This window comes from Chroicocephalus ridibundus, chromosome 17, assembly GCF_963924245.1.
Source record: "Chroicocephalus ridibundus chromosome 17, bChrRid1.1, whole genome shotgun sequence".
Classification (NCBI taxonomy): domain Eukaryota; kingdom Metazoa; phylum Chordata; class Aves; order Charadriiformes; family Laridae; genus Chroicocephalus; species Chroicocephalus ridibundus.
This window is the reverse complement of record NC_086300.1, coordinates 9,255,874-9,280,824: the sequence shown is the minus strand read 5'-3', so window position 1 is coordinate 9,280,824 and position 24,951 is coordinate 9,255,874. Positions and strand designations below refer to the sequence as shown.

Sequence of the window (24,951 nt, the reverse complement as noted above, 5' to 3'; positions counted from 1 at the left end):
GGCGGGTGTTCAGCCATCACCAGGAAAGCAGGGCTCCATCATGCGTAATGGTTACTTGGGAAGACAAAACGCCATACTCCAAATGTCCCCCCTTCCTCCTTCTTCCCCCCAGCTTTTATTGCTGAACATGAAGTCATATGGTACAGAATAAACCTCTGATCAGCTGGGGTCAACTGTCCCAGCTGTGTCCCGTCCCAGCTCCTGGCCCACCCCAGCCTACTTGCTGGTGGCGGGTGCAGTGTGAGAAACAGAAAAGGCATAGGCACTGTGAAAGCACTGCTCAGCAGTAACTAAAACATTCTTGTGTTATCAACATTGTTTTCATCACAAATACAAAACATAACCCCATACAAGCTACTGTGAAGAAAATTATCTCAGCCAAAATCAGTAGTGTCAAGCCTACTTTATTCTTATTACAAGATATTGAATTAAAGCATTTATACACCAATGATCACCTAACCTATTTCTCCTTTTATTTCAGTTTTTCATATATAAAGTGAAAACCATAGCATTTCAGTACTCCTTAGCGAGCTTTCTATTGAAATATTAAATTTTGCAAGGTGTGTAACTCCTCTAATATAGTGATTTGACTACACACGTTGATTGTTTTTAAAGCGTTGATCTGCAGGTCATTGCTTTGAAATTGTGTCTACAAAACCTTTCAAATATGCTGCGAAGAGGATTATCGTCCAATTGTTATGGTTTTTTATATCCACTAATAATGATGTAGTTAGAGAACCTGAAGCAAATAATCAATTACCTATTCAACAGGGATCCCTAATTGTTCTTAGGGAAGGAGAGAACACCAACAAGTATTATACAAACACAAACCTTCTGAGAATGCAAGTTCTCTCTTGCATCTAAAAGTTTATTTCTGGAAGCTTTCCTAATAAACACTTCTGTAAATTCAAGGTTAGGTGCCTTTAAATTATTGTAGATAAATCACCTCCCACAAGTAATGTAGATATGACTAGCAGTCCAATCTTAGCTCTTGAGAACCTTACCATCTCTCTTAATCTTACCATCTGTCTCAGGGAGCTGGTGAGAATGTATGCAAAAGTAAAAAGAGTCTGGCTGTAGAAAGTATTGATCTATCATAAATCACAAAATATGGAAAGCTTTTATATCAAGAAGAGAAACAACTATTTCATGTAAATCTATTTAAAAACACCATCCAAACCAAAGATAATTTAATATAGTCTACTGTAACTAAATGTGATGCTCCCATGCTGAAAAGAATGCAAGTTTGCTTGTTGAAAAATAACAGGATATGCTAGGGTGTCTGAAATACCCACAAGGGAGCTGTGAGATGCTTTTTTCTTCCTGGAGTGGCTGCTGGAATCCAGGCAAGTTTTCCTTTAGAGGCTGGACCCTCATTTTTAGCCACCTGAATCACATCTCGGCATTTTAGGTTGTGAGTACTCTCTCCCTGACAGTCAGAGAAGAGAGCACACTTAGGGAAAACTTGGGCATTTTTAGGGAAAGGAAGCACATTGTTTGTGAAAAAGGCAATGGTGTTTGTTCTGGTTTTGTATTCTGAAAGGAAGAAGATTCTAATGGCTAATAGGGATTTTATAAGGTCCACAGTATTTTCCTCATCAGAAAGAAATCTTAAAGGGGCATGAAGAGCTCCACTTAAGTAACTGTGAAAAAAAGTAGGGGTAAAACCACACAGAAGCAGCATTGCACTTTATTGTTTGGGTTTTCTTCTAGGTTTCTCTTCGTTTGCAGGCAAAGACAAATGGCACAAGGGAAAAATGTCTCATTTGAAGTTCAGATGACTACTGTGAAAACCCAGAAGCTGAATCTCTAGCGTGTTTATGTACATCTATTAAAGTATAAATGAGCAACATGCTAAGGAGAATGCGCTCACAACCAGCGTGATGAAAGGTCAGTGATTTGTTGATTACCAAGAGACTACTGAAAAATCGGTTGAGTAGAAAAAACGGTCAACGTTTTTGGCAATGTGTTCATGAAATCTGAATTCCAAAAAACACATGTGACCTTAATCATGATATTACAAGGTACGTGTGTTGTGGTTTGTGAAGTCTGAGCTTTGCTTTGCTAAGTTTAGTGATAGAACTGCATTAAAAATCATTGTGTCTTTATTTTGGTTCCATAGCACTTAAAGTAAACAGGGCTTTTGAATACAGTTAGTTCTTCTGGAAAGTAAGTCAATTAACAAGAAGCCAGTATTTAATGGGTCTACATCAGTTATCCTAGACTTTCTGTTTGATCAACAGAGACAGACATTTACAGAGAGACTTCAGATCTCAAGTGAATAAAAAATCTTCCTAAAATGTCCTTCTCACTGACTATAAAAGCATATCCAGCAGCTTCATTCTTAGCCATTCAAAAAGCCATTTACTTAAAGCAGTAGTGTTATTTTGACAAAACAATTTTTAATAGGATATAGGATACCTTTCCACTGAAAAGATGTTTTATTGTTATGAAATTATTTCATAAGTTTTTATCTGCTACATTTAAATCATTGATAGTTACACACAAAACCAGAATAAAGATTTTAAAATAAGCACAATTAGGTCAGACAGGACTACACATCCATCAACTGGTTGATCATACTGACATACAATTTTGGCATTTTCCTTTATATTGTTGTGGATAAAGGTATCCCTTTTTTCTTCTCATGTTGTTGCTTGCTTCATTCCTGTTCTAATGAAAATAGATAAGGGACCGTTTTCCCCTTATGTTTTAAACAGGTACATTAGGACTAGAAGAATCACACCGTGGATGCATCTCTTTCTCTCTTTTGACAATAGAAGAAGCTATAGACAATAGGTTTAGACTGGATGCTTAACCATGACTGCCTGAACTTAAGTTCTCCATACAGAAAAATCCCAAGGGTAACTAGCCAAAATATGTGATAAGCAAGGATATGCAAAGAGAAGTTCTTTCTCCAAAGTTATTTCCTTTTCTAAGATACATGAATAAAAAAAGAACAAAGAAGAAGTGAATAGGGCTTCTGAAGGCACCCAGAGCTGAGGGTATATTTCATGGATTATAAAAAGATGGCTGAAGTAATGTCTTAAAAATTAATACAGTGTTTTAAAAAGATCAGGTACACGAGGGTTATGATAATGAATCTATTGGAAATGACAACAGAGCAAACAAAATACCAGTAACTGGATGGGGATTCATATGACTCAGCTTTATACATTTATGTACATCTTCACACACAGAGAACAGTTAGCTGTGACTGAGCTGGACTTGCCTTTAGGTCAATGTTTCTACAGAAAATCCTAGAATATGATTCATACCTTCTATAGTAAATACTCTAAAGTGGGAGTGTTTATTTCTATCCACTGAATTTAAAGGTAATCTAAATTATTAGTTCTAATGTAGGCGTCAACCCACTGCATATACTCAAGCCTAGGTGAGATGACACCAAATTTATGAAAACAAAGTCACTAAACATAATTGAAAAGCAATCACTTGAAATATTCTGTTGATTAATATTATTTTGAACATCCTCTGTGATGTAAATATTTTAATGGAGAAAATTTATTTAAGAAATACAAACATTTGACAGCGTTGTTACAAGTACTTAAAAAAAAAACAAACCTCAGTTTCTCACATAAAGAAGTGTTGCCTTTTTTTAGTAGGCTTTTTTTTTTTTTTTTTACAATTATCCACACTTTTTCCATGCATTTCTTGGCATTCCTCTTTTTAAATTGTTTTCCATCAGCTGAAGAAGCATATTCATTTGTTCTTTTATTGAGGGGAGAGCAGTCTTTTGTGGGTTAGCTGCAATCTTAGGGAGAGATTTTTCTTCCCAGTTATATCAGAAATAGTTGTTTAGACTAAGTTTAGAATGAAATGCCTGTTTCTTGATTGACTACAAAATAGACCTTTAAAATAGGTTGGATGAGCTGCATGAAGGATATTTCTTTACACTGCACAGAATATAACATGGTAATTGCCTCATCTGTAAATGAATATATTAGAAAAATCTTCAGATATGATAGATGAATCCATTTTCCATTGTTTTCCATCTGTCTCTCTATTTTTCATATTTCTTATGTTTCATATATCTCATGGTTTATCTTATTCTCCTAATTGCTTCTCCAAAGTGGTAAATATTTTAAAGTGGTAAATATTCTAAAGTAGGAGTGTCAACTACATTCTAATTTCCTATTTGAACATCATCTGATAGGAAACATGGAAAACCACAGGAACGTAACTGAGTTCATTTTGACTGGGTTCAAATTGCATCCAGGATCACAATTCTTCCTCTCTGTTCTCTTTTCAACAATGTATATTGTCACTGTGGTAGGAAATGCCTGCATGATCCTCATCATTAGAATGGACTCCAAACTGCACACTCCCATGTACTTTTTCCTGGAGAACTTGTCCATCTTAGACATCTGCTATTCCTCTGTCATCACTCCCAAAGCAGCACTGACATTCTCACTAGGCAGAAGAACCATTTCCTACAATGGGTGTGCATCTCAAATGTTCTTCTTCTCTCTCTTTGGAACAACGGAAGCCTTCTTCCTTGCTGTGATGGCTTATGATCGCTTCACTGCCATCTGCAATCCACTGCTGTACCACATCATTATGAATAAAAGACTTTGTGTTTTTATGGTGGTGGGCTCTTATCTGTCAGGCTGCATCAATTGCACCATCCAGACAGGCTTTACATTCAGTTTGTCCTTCTGTGGGCCCAAAGAAATAAACCACTTCTTCTGCGATGTTCCTGCAGTGATGCATACCTCCTGCTCAGACACATTCGTCAATGAAATAGTAATGCTGGTTGTATGTGGATCAATTATTGTGGGTACTGCCTTGGTGGTTTTTATCTCCTATGTTTATATAATTATTACTATTGTCCAAATGCCTTCAGCTGAGAGCAGGCACAGGGCCTTCTCCACTTGCTCTTCTCACATGCTGGCTGTCAGCTTGTTCTTTGGGACTGTTTTCTTCATGTATGCTCAGCCTGGGGCCACATCTTCACCTGACAAAAGCAACACCATCTCTATCCTCTATACTGTTGTTATTCCCATGCTAAACCCTTTCATCTACACCCTCCGAAACAAGGAGGTAAAAGGATGTCTTAAAAAACAGTTAAAAAGGAAAGGGGTTTTTTAGTACCTTTACTAAGGACGAGAATGACCACAGTGTCCAATTTGCCACAGACAGATGTTTAGAATGTAAAACAAGGGACATCAGGGCTTGATGAAAGCAGGAGGTATAAAAGGAGAATTTTAGGAGAATTAGATCAGATGAAGGTGTTGATTCATTTAACCAGATTTAGACATTTACAATCCATTTGAGCTCTAATATAGAGTCCTTCTCTAATCACTCAAAACTCACAAGCATTTTAAAGCCATAATTAATTCAACTGTGTATTTAGACATTTAAAATAGGACATAAAACTCGATTCTGGCAGTGCCTTATTTCTACGCGCTGGAACACAGCCAGGTCAGGTGGAGACGTTCTCACTGTAAACATCCAAAGATAAATTAGGTCAATCAATAGTAAAATGAATGATTTATTTGTCTGGGACTACTCATTTTTTAAACTATTTTTGCTTTGAATCACTTCTCTTAGAAATGAGTGTAACCACTGAAATTCAGGTTCCAACCATCGAGCATTGACGGGCAACTGAAATCTTGTGTCTGAAGTGCTCTCTAACCCCCAGAGTGCAGGACAGGAGCTATTTTTCTGTGATAGATAAGCTTGTAACAACACGATCTGACTTAGTATAAAGATAATATGTTTCAGTTCAATGTTACAGCTGCTTGCAGTGGTTTGAAATTCTGGTTAAAAAATGCACATTTCAAAAAATGGCAATTTGAAACTTTTGCATCAAGTGTCTGAAGCATCACTTCTTGAGTTATCGTGTAAGCACTGTCCTACCAGAAGACTGCTCAGTTCTCATTATAGTACAACATCAGGTAAGTGCCAGGGCTGACCAGAAATCAGAAATTACCTTTCAGAGATATTCATTCTTTAAATCAATTATGTGTTCATTTTCCACTCAAAATAAATAATATCACTTTAAAATAAATGAATTGCTATCCGTAGTTACCTCTTTCTCTGTTTTGATATAAAAAGAATCTATTCCATAAGCTGAAATGAATATGCCTGTATTCCTATGCATGCAGAACCATGGAGAAAATACCAGAGGAATATCTCTCTGTGTAGACCGTGTACCATAGGTATTTCTATGAGCATTTTCTACCGGCCACTATTACAACTTCAGTGCTCACTAGTCTTCTGAAGGATCTAAACTAGTAGAAAACATCTGTAAACTGTGTGTTTTAAGACATTGGGATGGAATGCAGCTCCACTTTCAGACATATATGTTCAGGTACAATGGAGGTCTCTGCACCTGAAGTTTAATGTTATGTAGCGAGGTATTTGGCCCATCCCACTACAGACAAGCCTCAGCCGGGGGTCCTTTCTAGTTACCACTGTATTTGGTAGTTAAAAAACATTAAGTGGTATGCATATTTCATGCCATTTGACTTAGACACCAGAAACATTCCTGACATTGTTTAATAATACAGATAGAGCCTGCATACAAATCCTAAATGCTACTTCAGACAAAGGTATAATGTTGGTATATTCAGAAATCTCATTTTTGGTTGAACCTCAGCCAAATGCTAAGCTACTAGCCACATATGCGCCTTTCTTTTAACTATTAGTGAAACTAATTCTTTATTAGATTAGATTAGATACTGTTAAACACTGTTCAGTTTAGACCAACAGTTTAGTATTTGGCTTCTGATGGGTTGAATTCTCCTGTGAAAGGTCCTTTGAGAATCAGAATAGCCCAAGTTGGAAGGGACCTCAAAACATCTGGTCCACTCTTTCATGAGAAAGGGAACCTAGATGAGATTATCTAGCACCCTGTCCAATTGCATCTTGAAAACCTCCAGCAATGGAGATTCTCCCATGTCCCTGTGGAGGTTGTTTCAGTGAATGATTGTTCTTACTGTAAGAGATATTTTTTCTTATGTCATGATAAAAACCTCTCCCAGTGTAACTTGTGCCCATTGCCCCTTGTCTTCTCCATGTGACTCCTTATGAAAAGAGAGCCTCCGTCCTCTTTGTCACCTTTTAAATACTGTGATGAGATCCTCCCTGAGCCTTCCCCCCTACAGGGAGAAAAACCCTAACTCCTTCAGCCCTTCCTCAGGGGGCAGGTTCTCCAGCCCTTCGATCATTGTGCTTTTCATTGCCTATTAAAAGAAGCTCAATTATGAGCTTAGACTAGAAAACTGACATTTAAAAAGATGGAGAGTAAATTGGTGTAAAATGAAGACAACTGAATTAAGAAAAAGAAATGTAGCTACCTAGAGGCTATATAAACATCAAGACAGACATTTCAAATAATAGAGAGCCAATTTATCTCAATGAAGGAAAGGTAAATACTCAGCTCACCTTGAAAGAAAAGCTTATAGGCTGATAAATTTCTGGCAGAATTAAACTGAGATATGGACTAGATCTGACAGGTTAGATGCTCAGAACAGCTTCCACACTTAGATGCCGTGTTCACTTTGGCATGCCTTAGGGAATGTGGGACATCAAGATGTCATTGCTGGATGTGAAACAGGACTGAGTTCTTTAACTTTCTGCAATGACTATCCAAGGTACTTGAAAGATCATGGAGAACCCATGACTAGGTAACTGGAGCAAGTCCCATCCTCACATTTTTTAAGTTAGGTACTTTATTGACAAATGTCTCTGTAAGTTGGTTAGGTCAATTTAGTTCCCTCCCCACAGCCACCCACCCCCAATTCTCTGTCCACAGCTGGGATGTCTGTGCAGCTGCAGCACTCAGGATATAATCATGTTCTTGTGAAGCATTTAACTATGATAACCTTCTGGATGTCACATGAAGCTGATCAATGGCTTCCACTCCAGTCAAAGTAAGATGTGTTAGGCAGAGCCTACACTGCTTCAGGGAGGACTGAAACTTGATATGGTCTCAGTCCTCCAGCTTAATCTCATCCTTAATTTGCTGCACTTCCATGCAAGCCTTTACAGACACCATGATCACACGTTCCCTGTGAAGATAACTCCCTGAAAGAACGCCCTTAAGAAACAAGTCTGTTTTCTCCCCCAGAGGCAACTTCTCAATTTCTCCAAGGAATTCTTGCCTCTGAGTTGCAAGCAGAGACAGTAGAAATAATACTTTTTGCTACAGGATGAAAGGTGTGGCACTAGAGCTTTTCAATCAGGCCAGCAGAGATAATTTTATGGACAGAAAATTATTTTCTATTTCCAAGGAAAGATGTGTGTTAAGAGACACCTCTCTTTCTTCCACTGCCTGCTCAGCAAGAATCCTGCCTTACCCTAGTGTCTTCCCCAGTGGCAAGATCTTACTTTTTCTTCCTCTCACATAGATGTAATAAAACCCTGCCATCAGCTTGCATTGCCATTCTACACCTGTGGCTATGCCAAAAGCATTCTACAGACTGCAGTTCTATGTGGGCAGCTAAATGAACTGCTTCTTTTGTCATGTCCCAGCTGTTATGATTTCTAGCCTTTAAAGGCAATGTAATTGTGACCATCAGCATGGCAGTGATATTCACCTAATGCACATATGTTATCTCCACTAGGCTGAGAAAAATGGGCAGCAAGTCAGGAAAGACCCATCAGTTGAGGCTCATCTATCTCAATGTGGATATTTATAATACAGAAATCTCTGTCTGGACTTGTTTAAAATTACCTCTATATACATAGACTCAGTGCAGAATAAACTTTCAGGTTTTACAGGAAGCAAGCAAAACTGTGGCCACCAGATGAGGTGAAAAAAAAGATAAGAGCTGCTTCCTTTGCTGCAATACATTTTGGGTGTAATGTGAACATCTTCAAAAGTCAGTTTGAGAAACTACAGGCCATTCAACTTCCTCACTTCTGTTCCTGGGAAAATCATGGATTAATTCTTCTTGGAACATGTTTTTGGTCACATGAAGAAGAAGAAGGTGACTGGGAGAATCGCCGTAGATTTATCAAAAGGAAATACAGGCCAACCTATATCTGGCATAAAATCATTGGATTTGTGGATGAAGAAAGAGCAGCAGATGCCATTTACATGAACTTTAGCAAGACTTTCAACACTGTCTTCCATCGTATTGTAGCCAAGTTCTGACTTTACAGTCTGGATGGGTGGACAACTAGATGGATAAAGAGGCTGATTGGATTATCAGGCTCAGAGATTGGGTCAATGGATCATACTCTACCTGGAGTGGTCAATGTGTCTACTCTACCCTGCAATAATGCAGGGGTCTATCTGGGCATCTGTCTTGTTTATATCAATGACTTGCAGGAGGTGAGGGAGTGCTTACTCACCAGGTTTACAGATGACACAAAACCGGGGGAGGAGGAGGAGAATGACACTCAAGGGCATACACTTGCCTGAAGAATTGGCCAATAGGAACCACATGAAATTGGCCAAGGATGCAAACAAATGCAAATTCCTGCATGTGGCAAGGAATAACCCCTGGCAATGACACAGGCAGGGGACTGACTGGCTAGGTAGAAGCTCTGCAGAAGAGGATCTGTGAGTCTTGGTAGACAGCAAACTGAACAACAATCATCAGAGTGCCATGGCAGCAAAGCAGCTCAACTGCATTCTGGACTGTATAAACAGTACAATAGTCAGTAAATCAAGGGAAATGTTTATCCACCGCAAGCTACCATTCTAGACAAGTCTATGATACTATGACTCTATTAGACGGTACCTACTTTGAGCAGGATGCTGTACTTGAGATCTTCAAGTCCCATTCAGCATAAATTGTTCTATGAATCAACAGACGGTAAGGATAGGATTCATAGAATCATAGAATTGTTAGGGTTGGAAGGGACCTTAAAGATCATCTAGTTCCAACCCCCCTGCCATGGGCAGGGGCATCTCCCACTAGATCAGGTTGCTCAGAGCCCCATCCAGCCTGGCCTTAAAAACTTCCAGGAATGGGGCTTCCACCACCTCTCTGGGCAATCTGTTCCAGTGTCTCACCACCCTCATGGTGAAGAACTTCCTCCTAACGTCCAGTCTGAATCGACCCATTTCTAGTTTTAATCCATTCCCTCTAGTCCTACCATTACCCGACATCCTAAAAAGTCCCTCACCAGCTTTCTTGTAGGCCCCCTTAAGATACTGGTAGGCCACTATAAGGTCTCCTTGGAGCCTTCTTTTCTCCAGACTGAACAACCCCAACTCTCTCAGTCTGTCCTCATAGGAGAGGTGCGCCTGCCCTCTGATCATCCTCGTGGCCCTTCTCTGGACACGTTCCAGTATGTCCATATCTTTCTTGCAGTAGGGGTCCAGAATTGGACGCATTACTCCAGGTGAGGTCTCACGAGAGTGGAGTATGGGGGGAGAATGATCTCCCTCGAACTGCTGGCCATGCTTAGAATGGAATCATAGAATCTTCATGGTTGGAAAGGACCTTTGAGATCATCGAGTCCAACCATACACATACAAAAAAACAAAACAAAAAAACAAACCCCTACAGTCTCTGTCACTAGAGCATGCCCTGAAGTGCCAAATCTACACATTTCTTAAATACCTCTAGGGATGGTGACTCAACCACCTCCCTGGGCAGGCTGTTCCAGTGCCTGACCACTCTTTCAGTAAAGTAATTCCTCCTAATATCTAATCTAAACCTCCCCTGCCACAACTTCAGACCATTTCCTTCAGAGACCTCTCCTCTGGGAGAAGAGGCCAACACCCACCTCTCTACAACCTCCTTTCAGGTAGTTGTAGAGGGCAATGAGGTCTCCCCTCAGCCTCCTCTTCTCCAAGCTAAACATGCCCAGCTCCCTCAGCCTCTCCTCATATGCCCTGGTCTCCAGACCCCTCACCAGCCTGGTAGCTCTCCTCCGGACACGCTCCAGCACCTCAATGTCCCTCTTGTACAGAGGGGCCCAGAACTGAACACAGCACTTGAGGTGAGGCCTCACCAATGCCGAGTACAGAGGCACCATCACTTCCCTGCTCCTGCTGGCCACGCTATTCCTGATAAAAGCCAGAATGCTATTGGCCTTCTTGGCCACCTGGGCACACTGCTGGCTCATGTTAAGCTGGCTGTCCACCAGCACCCCCACGTCCTTTTCTGCTGGGCAGCTTTCCAGCCACTCTTCCCAAAGCCTGCAGCGTTGCTTGCAGTTGTTGCGACCAAAATGCAAGACCCGGCACTTGGCCTTATTAAACCTCATACAGTTGGCTTTGGCCCATCAATCCAGCCTGTCCAGGTCCCTCTGTAGAGCCTTCCCACCCTCAAGCAGATCAACACTCCCACTGAGCTTGGTGTCATCTGCAAACTTACTGAGGGTGCACTCAATCCCCTCATCCAGATCATTCATAAAGATATTAAACAAAACTGGCCCCAAAACTGAGCCCTGAGGGACACCACTGGTGACGGGCCGCCAAGAGGATTTCACCCCATTAATCACAACTCTCTGGGCACGGCCATCCAGCCAGTTTTTAACCCAGTGAAGAGTACACTTGTCTATGCCACGATTTGCCAGCTTATCCAGGAGAATGCTGTGGGGGACGGTGTCGAAGGCCTTACCAAAGTCCAGACAGACAATGTCCACAGCCTTCCCCGCATCCAGAAGGCAGGTCACATGGTCATAGAAAGAGATCAGGTTGGTTAAGCAGGACCTCCCATTCCTAAACCCATGCTGGCTGGCCCTGATCCCTTGGGTGCCCCACGCTTGCCGTGAGAGCTCACTCAAGATGATCCTCTCCATGATCTTTCCTGGTACCGAGGTCAGGCTGACAGGCCTGTAGTTCTCCAGATCCTCCTTCTGACCCTTCTTGTAGATGGGCGTCACATTAGCCACTCTCCAGTCATCTGGTACCTCCCCTGTTGACCAAGACTGTTGATGAATGATGGAGAGAGGCTTGGTGAGCTCTCCCGCCAGCTCCCTGAGCACTCTTGGGTGAATCCCATCCGGCCCCATAGACTTATGTGCATCTAGGTGCAGAAGCAGATCATTGACTACTTCCTCCTGGATTATGGGTGGGCTGTTCTGCTCTCCATCCTTATCTTCCAGCTCAGGGGGCTGAACAGCCTGGGGATGGCTGGTCTGACTATTGAAGACGGAGGCAAAGAAGGCATTAAGTATCTCAGCCTTCTCCTCAACATTGGTTGCAACTTTCCCCCCCGCATCCAGTAAGGGATGGAGATTCTCCCTGGCTCTCTTTTTGTTGATGTATTTATAAAAACTTTTTTTGTTGTCCTTAATGTTAGTGGCCAAGTTGAGCTCCAGCTGGGCTTTTGCCTTCCTAATTTTCTCTCTCTATAACCTAACGAGATCGCTGTACTCCTCCTGAGTTGCTTGTCCCTTCTTCCAAAGATGGTAAACCCTCCTGTTATTCCTAAGTTCCTTCAGAAGTTCCTTATGCATCCAGACCGGCCATTTTCCCCGCCCTTTACACTTGCGATACTTGGGGACAGCCTGCTCCTGGGCCTTTAAGATTTCCTTCTTGAAGAGTGTCCAGCCTTCCTGGACCCCTTTGCCCTTCAGGACTATCTCCCAAGGGACTCTTTCAACCAGTGTCCTGAACAAGCCGAAGTCCGCCCTCCAGAAGTCCAAGGTGGAGGCTTTGCTAACCCCACTCCTTACATCACTACAAATTGAAAACTTGACCATTTCATGATTACTAAACCCAAGATGACCTCCGACCACCTCCCACTAGTCCTTCCCTGTTTGTGAACAGTAGGTCCAATGAGGCACCTCCCCTGGCAGGCTCACCTACCAGTTGGGTCAGGAAGTTATCTTCCATGCACTTGAGGAACCTTCTAGCCTGCCTGCTCTCTGCTGTGTTATATTTCCAGCAGATACTCGGCAGGTTGAAGTCCCCAACCAGAACAAGGGCTGGCGATTGCAAGACTTCAGCCAGATGCTTACAGAATACTTCATCTGTCTCCTTATCCTGGTTGGGTGGTCTATAGCATACTCCCAGCACAAGATCTCCCTTATTTGCCTTCCCCTTCATCCTTACCCATAAACACTCGACTTTATCATCACTGGAATCTAGCGCTATACAATCAAAACATTCCCTGATGCACAGAGCCACACCCCCGCCTCTCCTTCCTTGCCTATCCCTTCTGAAGAGCTTATAGCCATTCATCGCAGCATGCCAGTTGTGACAGTCATCCCACCACGTTTCCATGATGGCAACTACGTCATAGGTGCCCTGCTGCACAACGGCTTCCAGCTCATCCCGTTTGTTGCCCATGCTACGTGCATTCGTGTAGATGCACTTGAGCTGGGCTACCGATTTCACCCCCATCCTTGGCCCTTTATCCCTAGGCTCATTACTAGTGGGCCTGGTTTTATCCCCTTCCCCCTTCGTTTCTAGTTTAAAGCCCTGTCCATGAGCCTTGCTAGCTCTTGGCCTAGTCCCCTTTTCCCCTTTTGGGATAGGCTTTTCCCATTCTTAGCGAGCAGGCCTGGTGTCCTGCAGATCAAACTATGATCACAGAACCCAAAGTCCTGCTGGTAGCACCAGTTTTGGAGCCAGGTGTCGATCTGTCCAATTTTCTTGTTTACCCATTCGTCAGTCCCCAAAACTGGAAGGGCAGAGGAGAACACAGTTTATGCTCCCGAACCCTTGACAAGCCGTCCCAACGCCCTGGAAACTTTCTTCATTGCCCTCATACTTCTACTGTCCAGCTCCTCACTCTCTGCCTGTACGATCAAAAGAGGGTAATAATGTGAGGGCTGTATCAGGCCAGGAAGCTTCCTGGCTATATCCTTAACGCGGGCCCCAGGGAGGCAGCAGACCTCCCTGTGGGAAGGGTCTGGCCTGCATATGGCACGCTCAGTTCCCCTCAGAATGGAACCCCCTATGAGTATTGCCCTCCTCCTGCTCTTCATAGAAGCAGTCTTAACGCGTGGAGCTGGCTGCTTTGGCAATTCCCCGGATGGGGCTTTATTGCATCCTTAATTCCCTCATCGTCTGTCTCCAGAGGCCCGTATCTGTTCTGTACGGGCACCTGGGGCAGCATGGGGGGTCTGGAGGGGGCTCTCCTGCTGCCCCGAGCAGGTACCTGCTTCCATTCCCCCCATCCTCTCCTAGTTCCCTCCTTCTGCCTGGTGACAAGAGGGCAGGGGATCCTCCACCTCCCGTGGAGCCCCCTCCTGCTGCTTTTTCCCTGAGGATGGCAGGGTATGGCTCCACCAATAGATCTCCCTTTCACAGTCCCAAACGGTCCTCAATCTTTCTGCTTCCTCCTCAAGCTCAGCCACCAGGCTGAGCAGATCATTTACCTGGTCGCAGCGCACACAGGCGCTGTCTTTGCTGTCCTCCCGCCAGAGCGACAGACGTTCCCTGCAGCCCGTCGCCTGGACGGGTGCGTGTCTCTCCGTCAGGTCCATTTGGGTCGCTTTATTCCTTCCGGCTTTGGCTGCAGGCCGTTCGGAGACCATGTTTTCTTTGCAGTCGGCCCAGCCTGCCCGCCGGCCCGCTCTCCCCTTGCTCCTCCCCTCGCCGTCACCCGCCGCTGCCACCACCCCTCCGCCGCACCCCCTCCTCTGGTGCTCCCGGGGGGTTCCGCGGGTGATGCGCGGGCAGCGCCCACTCACCGCTCGTTTGCTCAGTGCTGCCGAAGGGCTGCTTTTAGGAGGGGGAGCGGTCCCAGCCCGCCTCGTGCAGACGTGCTGCCGGGGGCGCTGCCTCCGCCCTCGGCTCCTCGGCTGCCTCCGCCCCCCGGAAGGGCCGGGGACGGGCCCGCGGCGGCCGCTTCTCCGGGCTTGGAAAAGCCTGGAAAATGAGCCCCTTGACGGGCTTTTTTTGCCGCGATTCCCTTCCCCAGCGCGGAGTTAGCTGCACTGGAGCTGGTCTCCTCGGCTCCTCCTGATGCAGCCGAGGATACGATTAGCTTTCTGGGCTGCTAGTGCACACTCATGTTGAGCCTCTCGTCCACCAGCACCCCCAAGTCCTTTTCTTCAGGGCTGCTCTCAAGCCAGTCACTGCACAGCCTGTATCGGTGCTTGGGATTGCCCCGACCCAGATGGAGGACCTTGCACTTGGTCTTGTTGAACTGCAAGAGGTTGGCATGGGTCCACCTCTCCAGCCTGTCAAGGTCCCTCTGGATGGCATCCCTTCCCTCCAGCGTGGCAGCCGCCCCACACAGCTTGGTGTTGTTGGCAGACTTGCTGAGGGTGCACTCTACGCCACTGTCCATGTTGCTGACGAAGATGTTAAACAAGACCAGTCCCAGTACTGATCCTTGAAGGACTCCACTTGTCACTGGCCTCCACCTGGACATGGACCCATTGACAGCCGCTCTATGGGTGCAGCTGTCAAGCCAGTTCTTTATCCACTGAATTGTCAGTCCATCAAATCCCTATTTTATCAGCTTGGAGACCAGGATGTCATGTGGGACAGTGTCAAAGGCTTTGTTGCTCAGGTCCAGGTAAATGACGTCAGTTGCTCTGCCCTTGTCTATTGATGTTGTGACCTTCTCATAGAAGGCCACCAGGTTTGTCAGGCACGATTTGCCCTTGGTGAAGCCATGTTGATTGTACCTAATCACCTCTTCATTATTCTTCTGCCTCAGCAGAGCCTCCAGGAGGATCTGCTCCATAATCTTACCAGGCACTGAGGTGAGACTGACTGGCCTATAGTTCCCAGGTTCATCCTTCTTTCCCTTTTTGAAAATGGGGATTATGTTTCCCCTTTTCCAGTCAGTGGGGACTTCACCAGACTGCCGTGACTTTTGGAATATAATAGAGAGTGGTTTAGCAACGTCATCCGCCAGTTCCTTCAATACCCGTGGGTGTATCCCATCGGTTCCCATGGACTTGGTCACTTTCAGGTTCATCAGATGGTCACGAACCTGATCTTCACTTGCGATGGGCAGTTCTGTCCAGCCCCTGCCATTGTCTTCTGTGACTCCGGGAGTGTGGCTGGAGCCCTTGCCAGTGAAGACTGAGGAAAAGAAGTCGTTGAGAACCTCGGCCTTCTCCATATCACTTCTCACCAGCTCCTCTGTTTCCTTTCTGAGGGGGCCCACACCTTCCCTAGTCTTCTTACCAGTAATGTACCTATAGAAATTTTTGCTGTTTCCCTTGGTCTCCTTAGCTAGATTTAATTCTAACTGAGCTTTAGCTTTTCTCATCAGGTCTCTTGCTGTTTGGACAGCTTCCTTATATGCCCCCCATTCTAGCTGTCCTTTCTTCCACTCCTTATAAAGTTTCTTTTTGTGTGACAGTGTGTCCAGGAGCTCCCTGTGCATCCAGGCAGGTCTCCTAGCATTCTTTCCTGCCTTCCTCTTTGTCAGTATAGTTTGCTCCTGGACACGGAGAAGGTGATCCTTGAATACTGACCAGCTGTCCTGGGCCCCCCTTCCCTCTAGAGCTTTTCCCACGGCACTTTGGCCAGCAGATCCCTGAAATGATCAAAGTCTGCGTGCCTAAAGTCCAGGGTCGTAAGCTTGGAATACATCCTCCTAGCTGCCCTGAGGATCTTAAATTCTATCACTTGGTGGTCACTGCAGCCAAAGTTATCCCTGAGCCTCACATTGGTCACCAGCCCTGCCCTGTTGGTGAGAACGAGGTCCAGCATAGCACCGTTTCTTGTTGGTTCCTCTACTATTTGGAGGAGGAAGTTGTCATCAATGCATTCCAGGAACATCCTGGATTGGTGGTGCCTTATTGTCATTATCTGTCATTAGGAACTGACATTTTAGGTGCCCCAGATCATCACACCTGGCTTCTTGCCCCCACTAAGGAGTATAATTTAACATACGCCTTGTACAGAAGTGTCTAATACCCTAAGACAAATAAAATATTACTGTATGCCTGTGTTTAGACACCTTGCTTGCTCCTTTAGTATATACTAGGCTAATCATAGTAACTTTCTTTCTAGTTATGGGAGAGTAACTATATACAGGTCATGAATTATCAGAAGTAGTCAATCTCATTGTAACAGACCCATTCAAAACAGAACAGATGAAGGAAATTCTAGATTACTAGGTCATGTTAAATATATAACAGAAAAGGAAGAAAAGCACCTGGGGGTGTTGGTCGACAGCTGGCTGACTATGAGCCAGCAGTGTGCCCACATGGTGAAGAATGCCAACAGCTTCCTGGCTTGTATCAGAAATAGTGTGGTAAGTAGGACTAGGGAAGGGATCATCCCCCTGTACTCGGCACTGATGAGGCCCCACCTCAAGTATTGTGTCCAGTTTTGGGCCCCTCACCACACAAAAGACATTCAGGTACTGGAGTGGGTGCAGAGAAGGGCAACGGAGCTGGTGAGGGGTCTGGAGCACGAGTCTTGTGAGGAGCGGCTGAGGGAGCTGGGGGTGTTCAGCCTGGAGAAAAGGAGACTGAGGGGAGACCTTCTCGCTCTCTACAACTCCCTGAAATGAGGTTGTAGAAAGAAAGGATTTGGTCTCTGCTCCCAAGTAACAGGGGACAGAACACGAGGAAATGGCCTCAAGTTGCACCAGGGGAGGTTTCAACTGCTGATAGGTCTTTTCCAATCCAAATGATTCTGTGATTCTATGATTCTGTTACACAGGATTTTGATTTAGCATGGTAGAGTAATGTTCGTAAATTACAATACAAATATAAACTACACATAGCAGAGAGTAGCAATTGGAATACACAGTTGAATCACAATGAAAACATGAATTTTTTTACCATTCTTCATACTATACTCAGTGTCACAATGCTGGTCATGCCCAGTCAACAGGAGGAAACACGTGGGTTGAAATCAGCTCAAGCCCATTGCTCTTTTGGAAGTTCTTTTTGTTTGCTTTACAGTTTTAATACACTATGTTGTGCTGAATGATGTAATCACGTCCCTGGCTAAATTAGGAAGATATATGCACTCTTTTGATTAACTCAGAGACAGTTACATAGCCAGTTGATCCACTCAACTGATACAGCCAGTTGTTCTACTGAATCTAGAACTAAGGGTACCTTCTGGTCACCTTTGTGTTAAGTCCAGCTTGCTTTGCAACAGCTGTGGTTAGCAATTTCCTACATTATTCCCTGAGTTTCATGAGTACAAATTCCTTCCCATATCCTCATACCCTTCTACCATTGTAGAGGTTCATTGGCTGGTCACAACCAAGTGCAGGACTTTGCATTTCCACTTGCTGAACTTCGTAAGATATCTGTCTGCCTATTTCTCCAGCCTCTCAAGGTCCCCCTGAGCACAACCATCTAGTTTATCAAACACCTTTCAGTTTTGTATCATATGCAAAGCTTTTGACAGGTCATTAATGAATATATTAAAAAATACTCACTCCAGTATTGCCCCTGCCTCCACCTGGAATTTGTGCCACTGATCACAACCTTTTAAGCCTAGCAGTTCAGCCAGCTTTCTATCTCCTTCATTGTCCACTTATGTAACCCATACTCCGTGAATTTATCTACGAGGACGTTATTGAACACACTGTCAAAAGCCTTGCTAAAGTCAGGGTAAAATCATGCACTGCTCTCCCCTCATTCACTCAGCTATTAATTTCACTGTAGAAGTCCATTGGATTGGTCAAGCATAATTCCCCTTTCATACATCTATGCTGACTACTATCAACCACTTTCTTGTCCTTCATATGGTTGGAAATGGCTTCCAGGGGGGTTATTCCAATCACCTTCCCAGGGATTGAGGGGAAGGCTTACTGGCCTGTAGTTACCCATATCTTCCTTCTTGCCCTTCTTGAAGGCAAGAGTGACATTTCTATTCTTCCTGTTCTTAGGAACCTGCCCAAATCACAATGACCCTTCAAGGACAATTAAGAGTGACCTTGCAATGACACTGCCCAGCTCCTTTAGCACTTATTGGTACATGCCATCAGATCCCATGGAATTCTGCAGGCCTAGTTTGTTTAAATGTTCCCTAACCTGATCTTCCTCCACTAAGGGTAAGTCTTCCTTGCTCCAGACTTCTCATGGATCTCAGGGTACTGAGATTCCTAAAGGCAAATCTTATCAATAAAGATCAAGGAGAAGAAGGCATTAAGAACCTAATCTTTTCCATGTCCTTTGTAACCAGGTCCCCTGACCCATTAAGTAGCAGGCCTGACTTTTTCCTGGTCTTCCTATTATTGCTGATATACCTGCAGAAGCCCTTCTTGTTGCCCTTCTTATGCCTCTCCAGGTTCAGCTCCAGAATAACTTTTGTTATCCTAACCCAAAGCCTGCAACATCAGACATTGTCTCTATGTTACCCCCAGGATACCTGACCGTGCCTCCACTTCTTGTATTCTTCATTTCTGTGTTTTACTTCAGCAAGGAGATCCTTGTTCACTCATATGTGCCTCCTGCCACCTTTGCTTGACTTCTTGCACATGGGGACAGACTGCTCTGGAGCTTGGAGGAAGTGGACATTGAAAACCAAAAGTCTCCTGGACCTCGCTTCTCTCCAGAATGGTATCCCAGTGGAGTATTCCAAGCAAGCCCCTGAACAGACAAAATCTGCTCTCCTAAAGACCAGGACTGCGATCTTGCTATTTGCCTTGTTCCCTTCTCCCAAGCTTCTGAACTCCACCATCTAATGGTCACTTCAGTCAAGTCTGTCCCTGACCTCTAACAGCCCCAACCATTTTGTCTTTGTTTTTAATTATGTGTCCCAGAAGTCCCCCTTGCCTCATCAGCTTCTCAAATGCCTGTGTGAGGAATTTAGCATCAATGCATTTCAAAAACCTTCTGGATTCCTTGTGCCCCGCTGTGTTGCCCTTCCAGCAGATATTGGAATCATTTAAGTCCTGTATGAAGACCAGGACCTGAAAACGTCAGGCTTCTTCCAGTTTACTCATGAAGGCTTCATATAGTGCTTCATGTAGGTGGTCTGTAGCAGACGCCAACCACAATGTCTCCCATGCTGGTCTGCCCTCTAATCCTACACTAGTTTCAATCAGTGACACAGAACAGCAACATCATAGAAAGAAAGAGCTTTCCTGACCTGAGCACTAGACAACTCTTTTGTAACTCATTGATATTTAAAATTCTTATTTGAAGATGACAGCCTCCAGCAAACCTGTAATTATTTTTAAAAATGTGTGTGTGGTGGTCTCCAGCCTCAGGGAGTGGTGGAGGAAAGAGGATTAATAGCTCTGACAAACAGTGACCTACAAAGGAGGAAAAGAAGGAATAGAAGAAGATGAAGAAAAAAGCCTACAATAAAACCAACAAAAAACAGTATAAAGAGGTAAAGTGTTTCAGGTTCTATTAAATAAACATTAAGACAGAGAACAATTCAGTCTGGTCTTACAGATTCCATCGTCCTTTAATACAGTTATTAATAAGAAAGACTTTTTCTGTGGAAGAATAAATTGTCTTGCTTGATTCAGATTAGGTCTGAATTCAACCACTTGATCCACGAGTTCCTTCATTTTTGAGGAAAGAATGTATGTGAACCAGATACAAATCTTTTAAATTTCAACTTTAAACTCAATAGTCATTAAGCAAATTCCCCTAGAAGCTATTTACAAGCACATGAAGGACAGGAGGGTGATGGGAAACAACCATCCAATTAAAAATGTGCCTGACCAACCTGATTCGCTTCTATTAGGACGTGATTGTCTTTATGCATAAGCAGGGAACACTGGATATTGATTTCCTTTGTAGCCTTTGAGATTGTCTACTAAATTATATTGATAGCCAAATTGGTGGAGCATGGGCTGAATAGATGGACTATGAGATGGATGGAAAATTGGCTGGACCGTGAGGCTGAAAATGCTATGATCACTGGTATACAACCCACATGAAAGCCAGTCACCACGGGACTCCCACAGTCAGGAAAACTCTAGTCAACACTGTTTAACAACCTTATCACTGATCCAGTTGAAGGGATAGCACGTACAGGCAAATTCATTAAGTTCAGTAAAGACAAATGTAAGCACTAGATTCACATAAGCTGACTGTGGGCCAATGGGTAGAAAACAGCTTTGCAGTGATTCTTCCGCTATACTCTGCACTTACAAGACCTTATCTGCAGCACTGTGTCCGGATTTGGGCTCTCCAGAAAAAGGAAGTCATTGAAATCCTGGAGGGAGTCTACTGCAGGCCACAAAGATTGTTAGGAATCTGAAGTATGTGATGTACAAGGCAAGGCTGACAGCTGGATTTGATCATCCTTGAAGAAAAGAAGGTGAAGGGTTGATCTTTTTCCTGTCTTCTTCTACCTAATGGTACACAGTAGGATGAGAAGCATCAGACACCAGTTGCAACATAGGAAACTCCAGGCAGATGTAAGGAAAAACTTTATCACCCTGAGAGACAGCATTCAACAGACACAGCAGTTTGTGCACCAAAGGGGGCTAGAAATTCTGATGAGTGCCATATACACGTGCTCAAGAAAGGTGGTGATGTGCCACAGGGCATGGTCCCCAGCACAAACTGGAGCAACTACTCTTGTGTTGTGGTTTAACCCTGGTAGGCAGCTAAGCCCTAAACAGCTGCTTGCTCACTCCTCCATTAGCAGGATGGGGGAAAGAATCAGAAGGCTAAGAGAAACTCATGGGTTGAGATAAAAACAGTTTAATAGCTAAAGCAAAAGCTGCACACACAAGCAAAGCAAAATAAGGAATTCATTCACAACTTCTCATTAGCAGGCAGATGCTTAGACCTTTCCAAGAAAGCAGGGCTTCATCATACCTAACAATTACCTGGGACGACAAATACCGTAACTCCGAATGTCCCCCCTTCCTCTTTTTTTCTCCTAGCTTTTATTGCTGAGCAGGATGTCTTATGGTACGGAATATTCCTTTGGTTAGGGTGGGTCAGCTGTCCCAACTGTGTGCACTCCCAACTTCTTGTGCACCTCCAGCATGGTCCTGGTGAGAAGCAGAAAAGGCCTTGACGCTGTGTGATGCTCAGCAATAGCTAAAACATTGGTGTATTATCAATACTGTTGTGGTTACAAATCCAAAATATGTCACCATATGAGCTATTGTGAGGAAAATTAACTCTCTCCCAGCCAAAACCAGTATACCTTGGAACTGCAGAGGTCTCACTGAGACCAAGCTTCCAAGGGAGGATGCAGCCCTCCAAGCATCAGGCTACAGGGAATGCTGGGTGGAATTATTGGCTTCTCTGAGGCTGGTGCAGGGGAGACGGTGTCCTTGTCTGCAGAAAGTGTACAGTGGCTGAGGATGAAAATATAATAAATCTCACCACACCTAAGACATAAGCATTTGCAGCACTCACCTCTTACACTGAAATTGTTTGCCTGATCCTGGAAGGCTCCTTGCTGCTGGAAAAACTTCACTAGCTTTAGTTTTTAGCAAACCTTATGTAAGACTCTCTGGAACATTCCTTACTTTGGATAAATGAATAAAGACTGACTCTGCTAAATCATTCATAAAAGTGAGTCTCATTCAAGTTGGGACTGAAATGATTGACTTCTTTATATCAGATTAAGTGTGGTGTGGAGAGGGGTTAACAGATGCACTGTCCTGTCAAAAATGAATGACAAATCTTTGTTTATTAAGTACAAAATGGCTTCCATGGGTATGATAATGATGAGTGCAAGGATGATAAGGATGTAAACTGCAACAATTAGACATAAAAGATACAAGTAGAGTCCAATCAGTAACTGTCTTGATCTCTTATAAAAGGGGAATCATCACGTAGTTTTTGAATTGGCCTAGAGGGCACAGGTCTATGCCATTGCCTTACTGGGAACATTAGAAAGAAAGTATTAAGGGCATTTCATGCTGAATTCTTGCCACCAAACTAATCCTGAATCTTTTTTTTATGACAAGAATAGTACTAGTGTTTCCCAACGGAAACTGACACCTCTGAGACTATGGTACTGAGAATACATGTACTGCTGTTAGCCCCAGAACAAAAGATACAGTACCACCTAACACATGACAAGAGGTAATATGCATGATTGGGGTGGGCGCAGGGTGGTGTCCCCATGTGTATCTGAAATCTGCAGGTACTGCAGCTCTAACTTCTATGAGAAGAGTCTTTGGGAGAGTCTTTGGGAGATGCCGTGGAGACCAGCTTCAGTGCAGGTAAGGCCTCACTGGGGAAGGGGATCGCGGCGGATAAGGCCGGCAAAGGGCTCTTTTGAGGGCTCTTTCGAGGGCTCTTGTAGCCAGGAAAGGCGGCTAGCTCGTGCCGAAACCGGCAGCTCGGGGGCGGGCTGCTGACGCGGCAGGGGCGGAGTCAGCGTCACACGCGGCAGCTCTAAACGGGTGGTCCCGGAGTGCAGCGGCCGGCCGCTGCGCACCCAGCACGCGGGTAGCCTACGTGGGTCACCCAGGGCGGCACCGCAGTGCGAGCGAACGAACAAGGAGCAGCATTTCGTACGGTGGGTCACTGGAAGCCTTGAGTCTAAGGTAAGCAGAAGCTGGGCAACCACAAGCAGAGGAACATCGGCGTGCAAGGGCACCGGCTCAGGGCGCGAGGGAAGCGAACAGCAGAGATCCTCCATCTCCCGGCACGAGAAAAGAACATGGCCGAAAAACAGTCAAAAGCTTCTGCGAGGAAAAACATGGGAACTCAGACTGAGCTCCTCTGCAAGCATGTGGCTGTGCAGGTCTCGGGCTGTAATGAATGCCTGAGTCTGGCACTGCTCCCACAGGGATCCAGAGACACTCTGTGCATACGGTGCGATCAAGTAAATGATCTGCTCAGGAAGGTGGTTGAACTGAAGGAAGAGGTAGAAAGGTTAAGAAGTATTAGGAACTGTGAAAACGAAATAGATTGGTGGAGCCATACCCTGAGGCAAAGGCAGCAGGAAGAGGCTCTATCAGAAGTGGATGACCCACTTCCCTCCTGTCACCAGGCAGAAGGAGAGGACTCAAGGGATAAGGGGGAGTGGTGTCAGATCCCTCCTCGGAGAGGTAAGCGAAACCTCTCACGGCCCCCCTCACCATCCCAACTGCCCTTACGTAATAGGTATGAGGCTCTGGAAATTGAGGACCAGGCGATTGAGGATGGAGGAGCTGATCCATCCAGTGAAATGCACAGTGCTCGTCACTCACCCCCACGCCTCAGGACGTCCTCAACAAAGAAAGAAAGAAGGGTTATTGTAGTAGGTGACTCCCTTCTGAGAGGAACAGAGGGTCCTATCTGTAGACTGGACCCATCCCACAGGGAAGTCAGCTGCCTCCCTGGGGCCAGAATTAAGGACATACGGAGGAAACTCCCTTCCCTGGTCCAGTCATCAGATTACTATCCGCTACTGATATTTCAGGTAGGCAGTGACGAAGTAGGTACCAGAAGTCTGAGGGCAATGAAGAATGACTTTAGGGCCCTGGGACGGCTGGTTAAGGGATCGGGAGCACAAATAGTGTTCTCCTCTATCCCACCATTTGCAGGGGTAGACAAGGGGATAAATAGGAGGAGCCAGCAAATTAACTCCTGGCTCCGTGACTGGTGCGTCCGGCAGGACTTTGGCTTTTTCGAACATGGGCTGATCTACAGGAAACCAGGCATGCTGGCATCAGGCGGGGGAAGCCTAACCCGAAGGGGAAGAAAGAGACTGGGACAAGAATTAGCAGGGCTTATCCATAAGGCTTTAAACTAGGTTTGATGGGGGATGGGGACGAAACCAGGATCACAAAAGCGGTGCCTGGGAGCAACATAGCAGTGCTCATGGGTATAAGTGATAGCAGGGTCTTGCAGCCTGCCTCAGCAATGGTGGGGGATAGTGAATTGTGTGGCAGCATAGACACAAGGAGTAGTGATAATTTGGTAACTACAGTAGTGTCTGAGAATGACCAGGTGCAAATCAGGGCCTGTCCCCCCAAGAAAGTGGTAGGACAATTAACCCAACTGAAGTGCATCTACACTAATGCACGCAGCATGGGGAATAAGCAGGACGAGCTGGAGGCCATCGTGCAGCAGGGAAACTATGATGTAGTCGCCATCACAGAAACGTGGTGGGATGACTCACATAGCTATAGTGCTGCCATGGATGCTTATAGGCTCTTCAGGAAGGATAGGCAAGCAAGGAGAGGCGGGAGTGTGGCCCTGTATGTTAAGGAG

At 44.8% G+C, this 24,951-nt stretch overlaps 1 protein-coding gene across 1 annotated transcript; it reads left to right on the top strand.

Moving 5' to 3' along the window:
* Positions 1 to 5,413, top strand: LOC134524590 (olfactory receptor 9S13-like). Its single transcript, XM_063354753.1, has one exon. The coding sequence runs from the start codon at positions 4,180 to 4,182 to the stop codon at positions 5,107 to 5,109; it is 930 nt and encodes a 309-aa protein (XP_063210823.1). The 5' UTR covers positions 1 to 4,179; the 3' UTR covers positions 5,110 to 5,413.
* Positions 5,414 to 24,951: the final 19,538 nt, after the last annotated feature.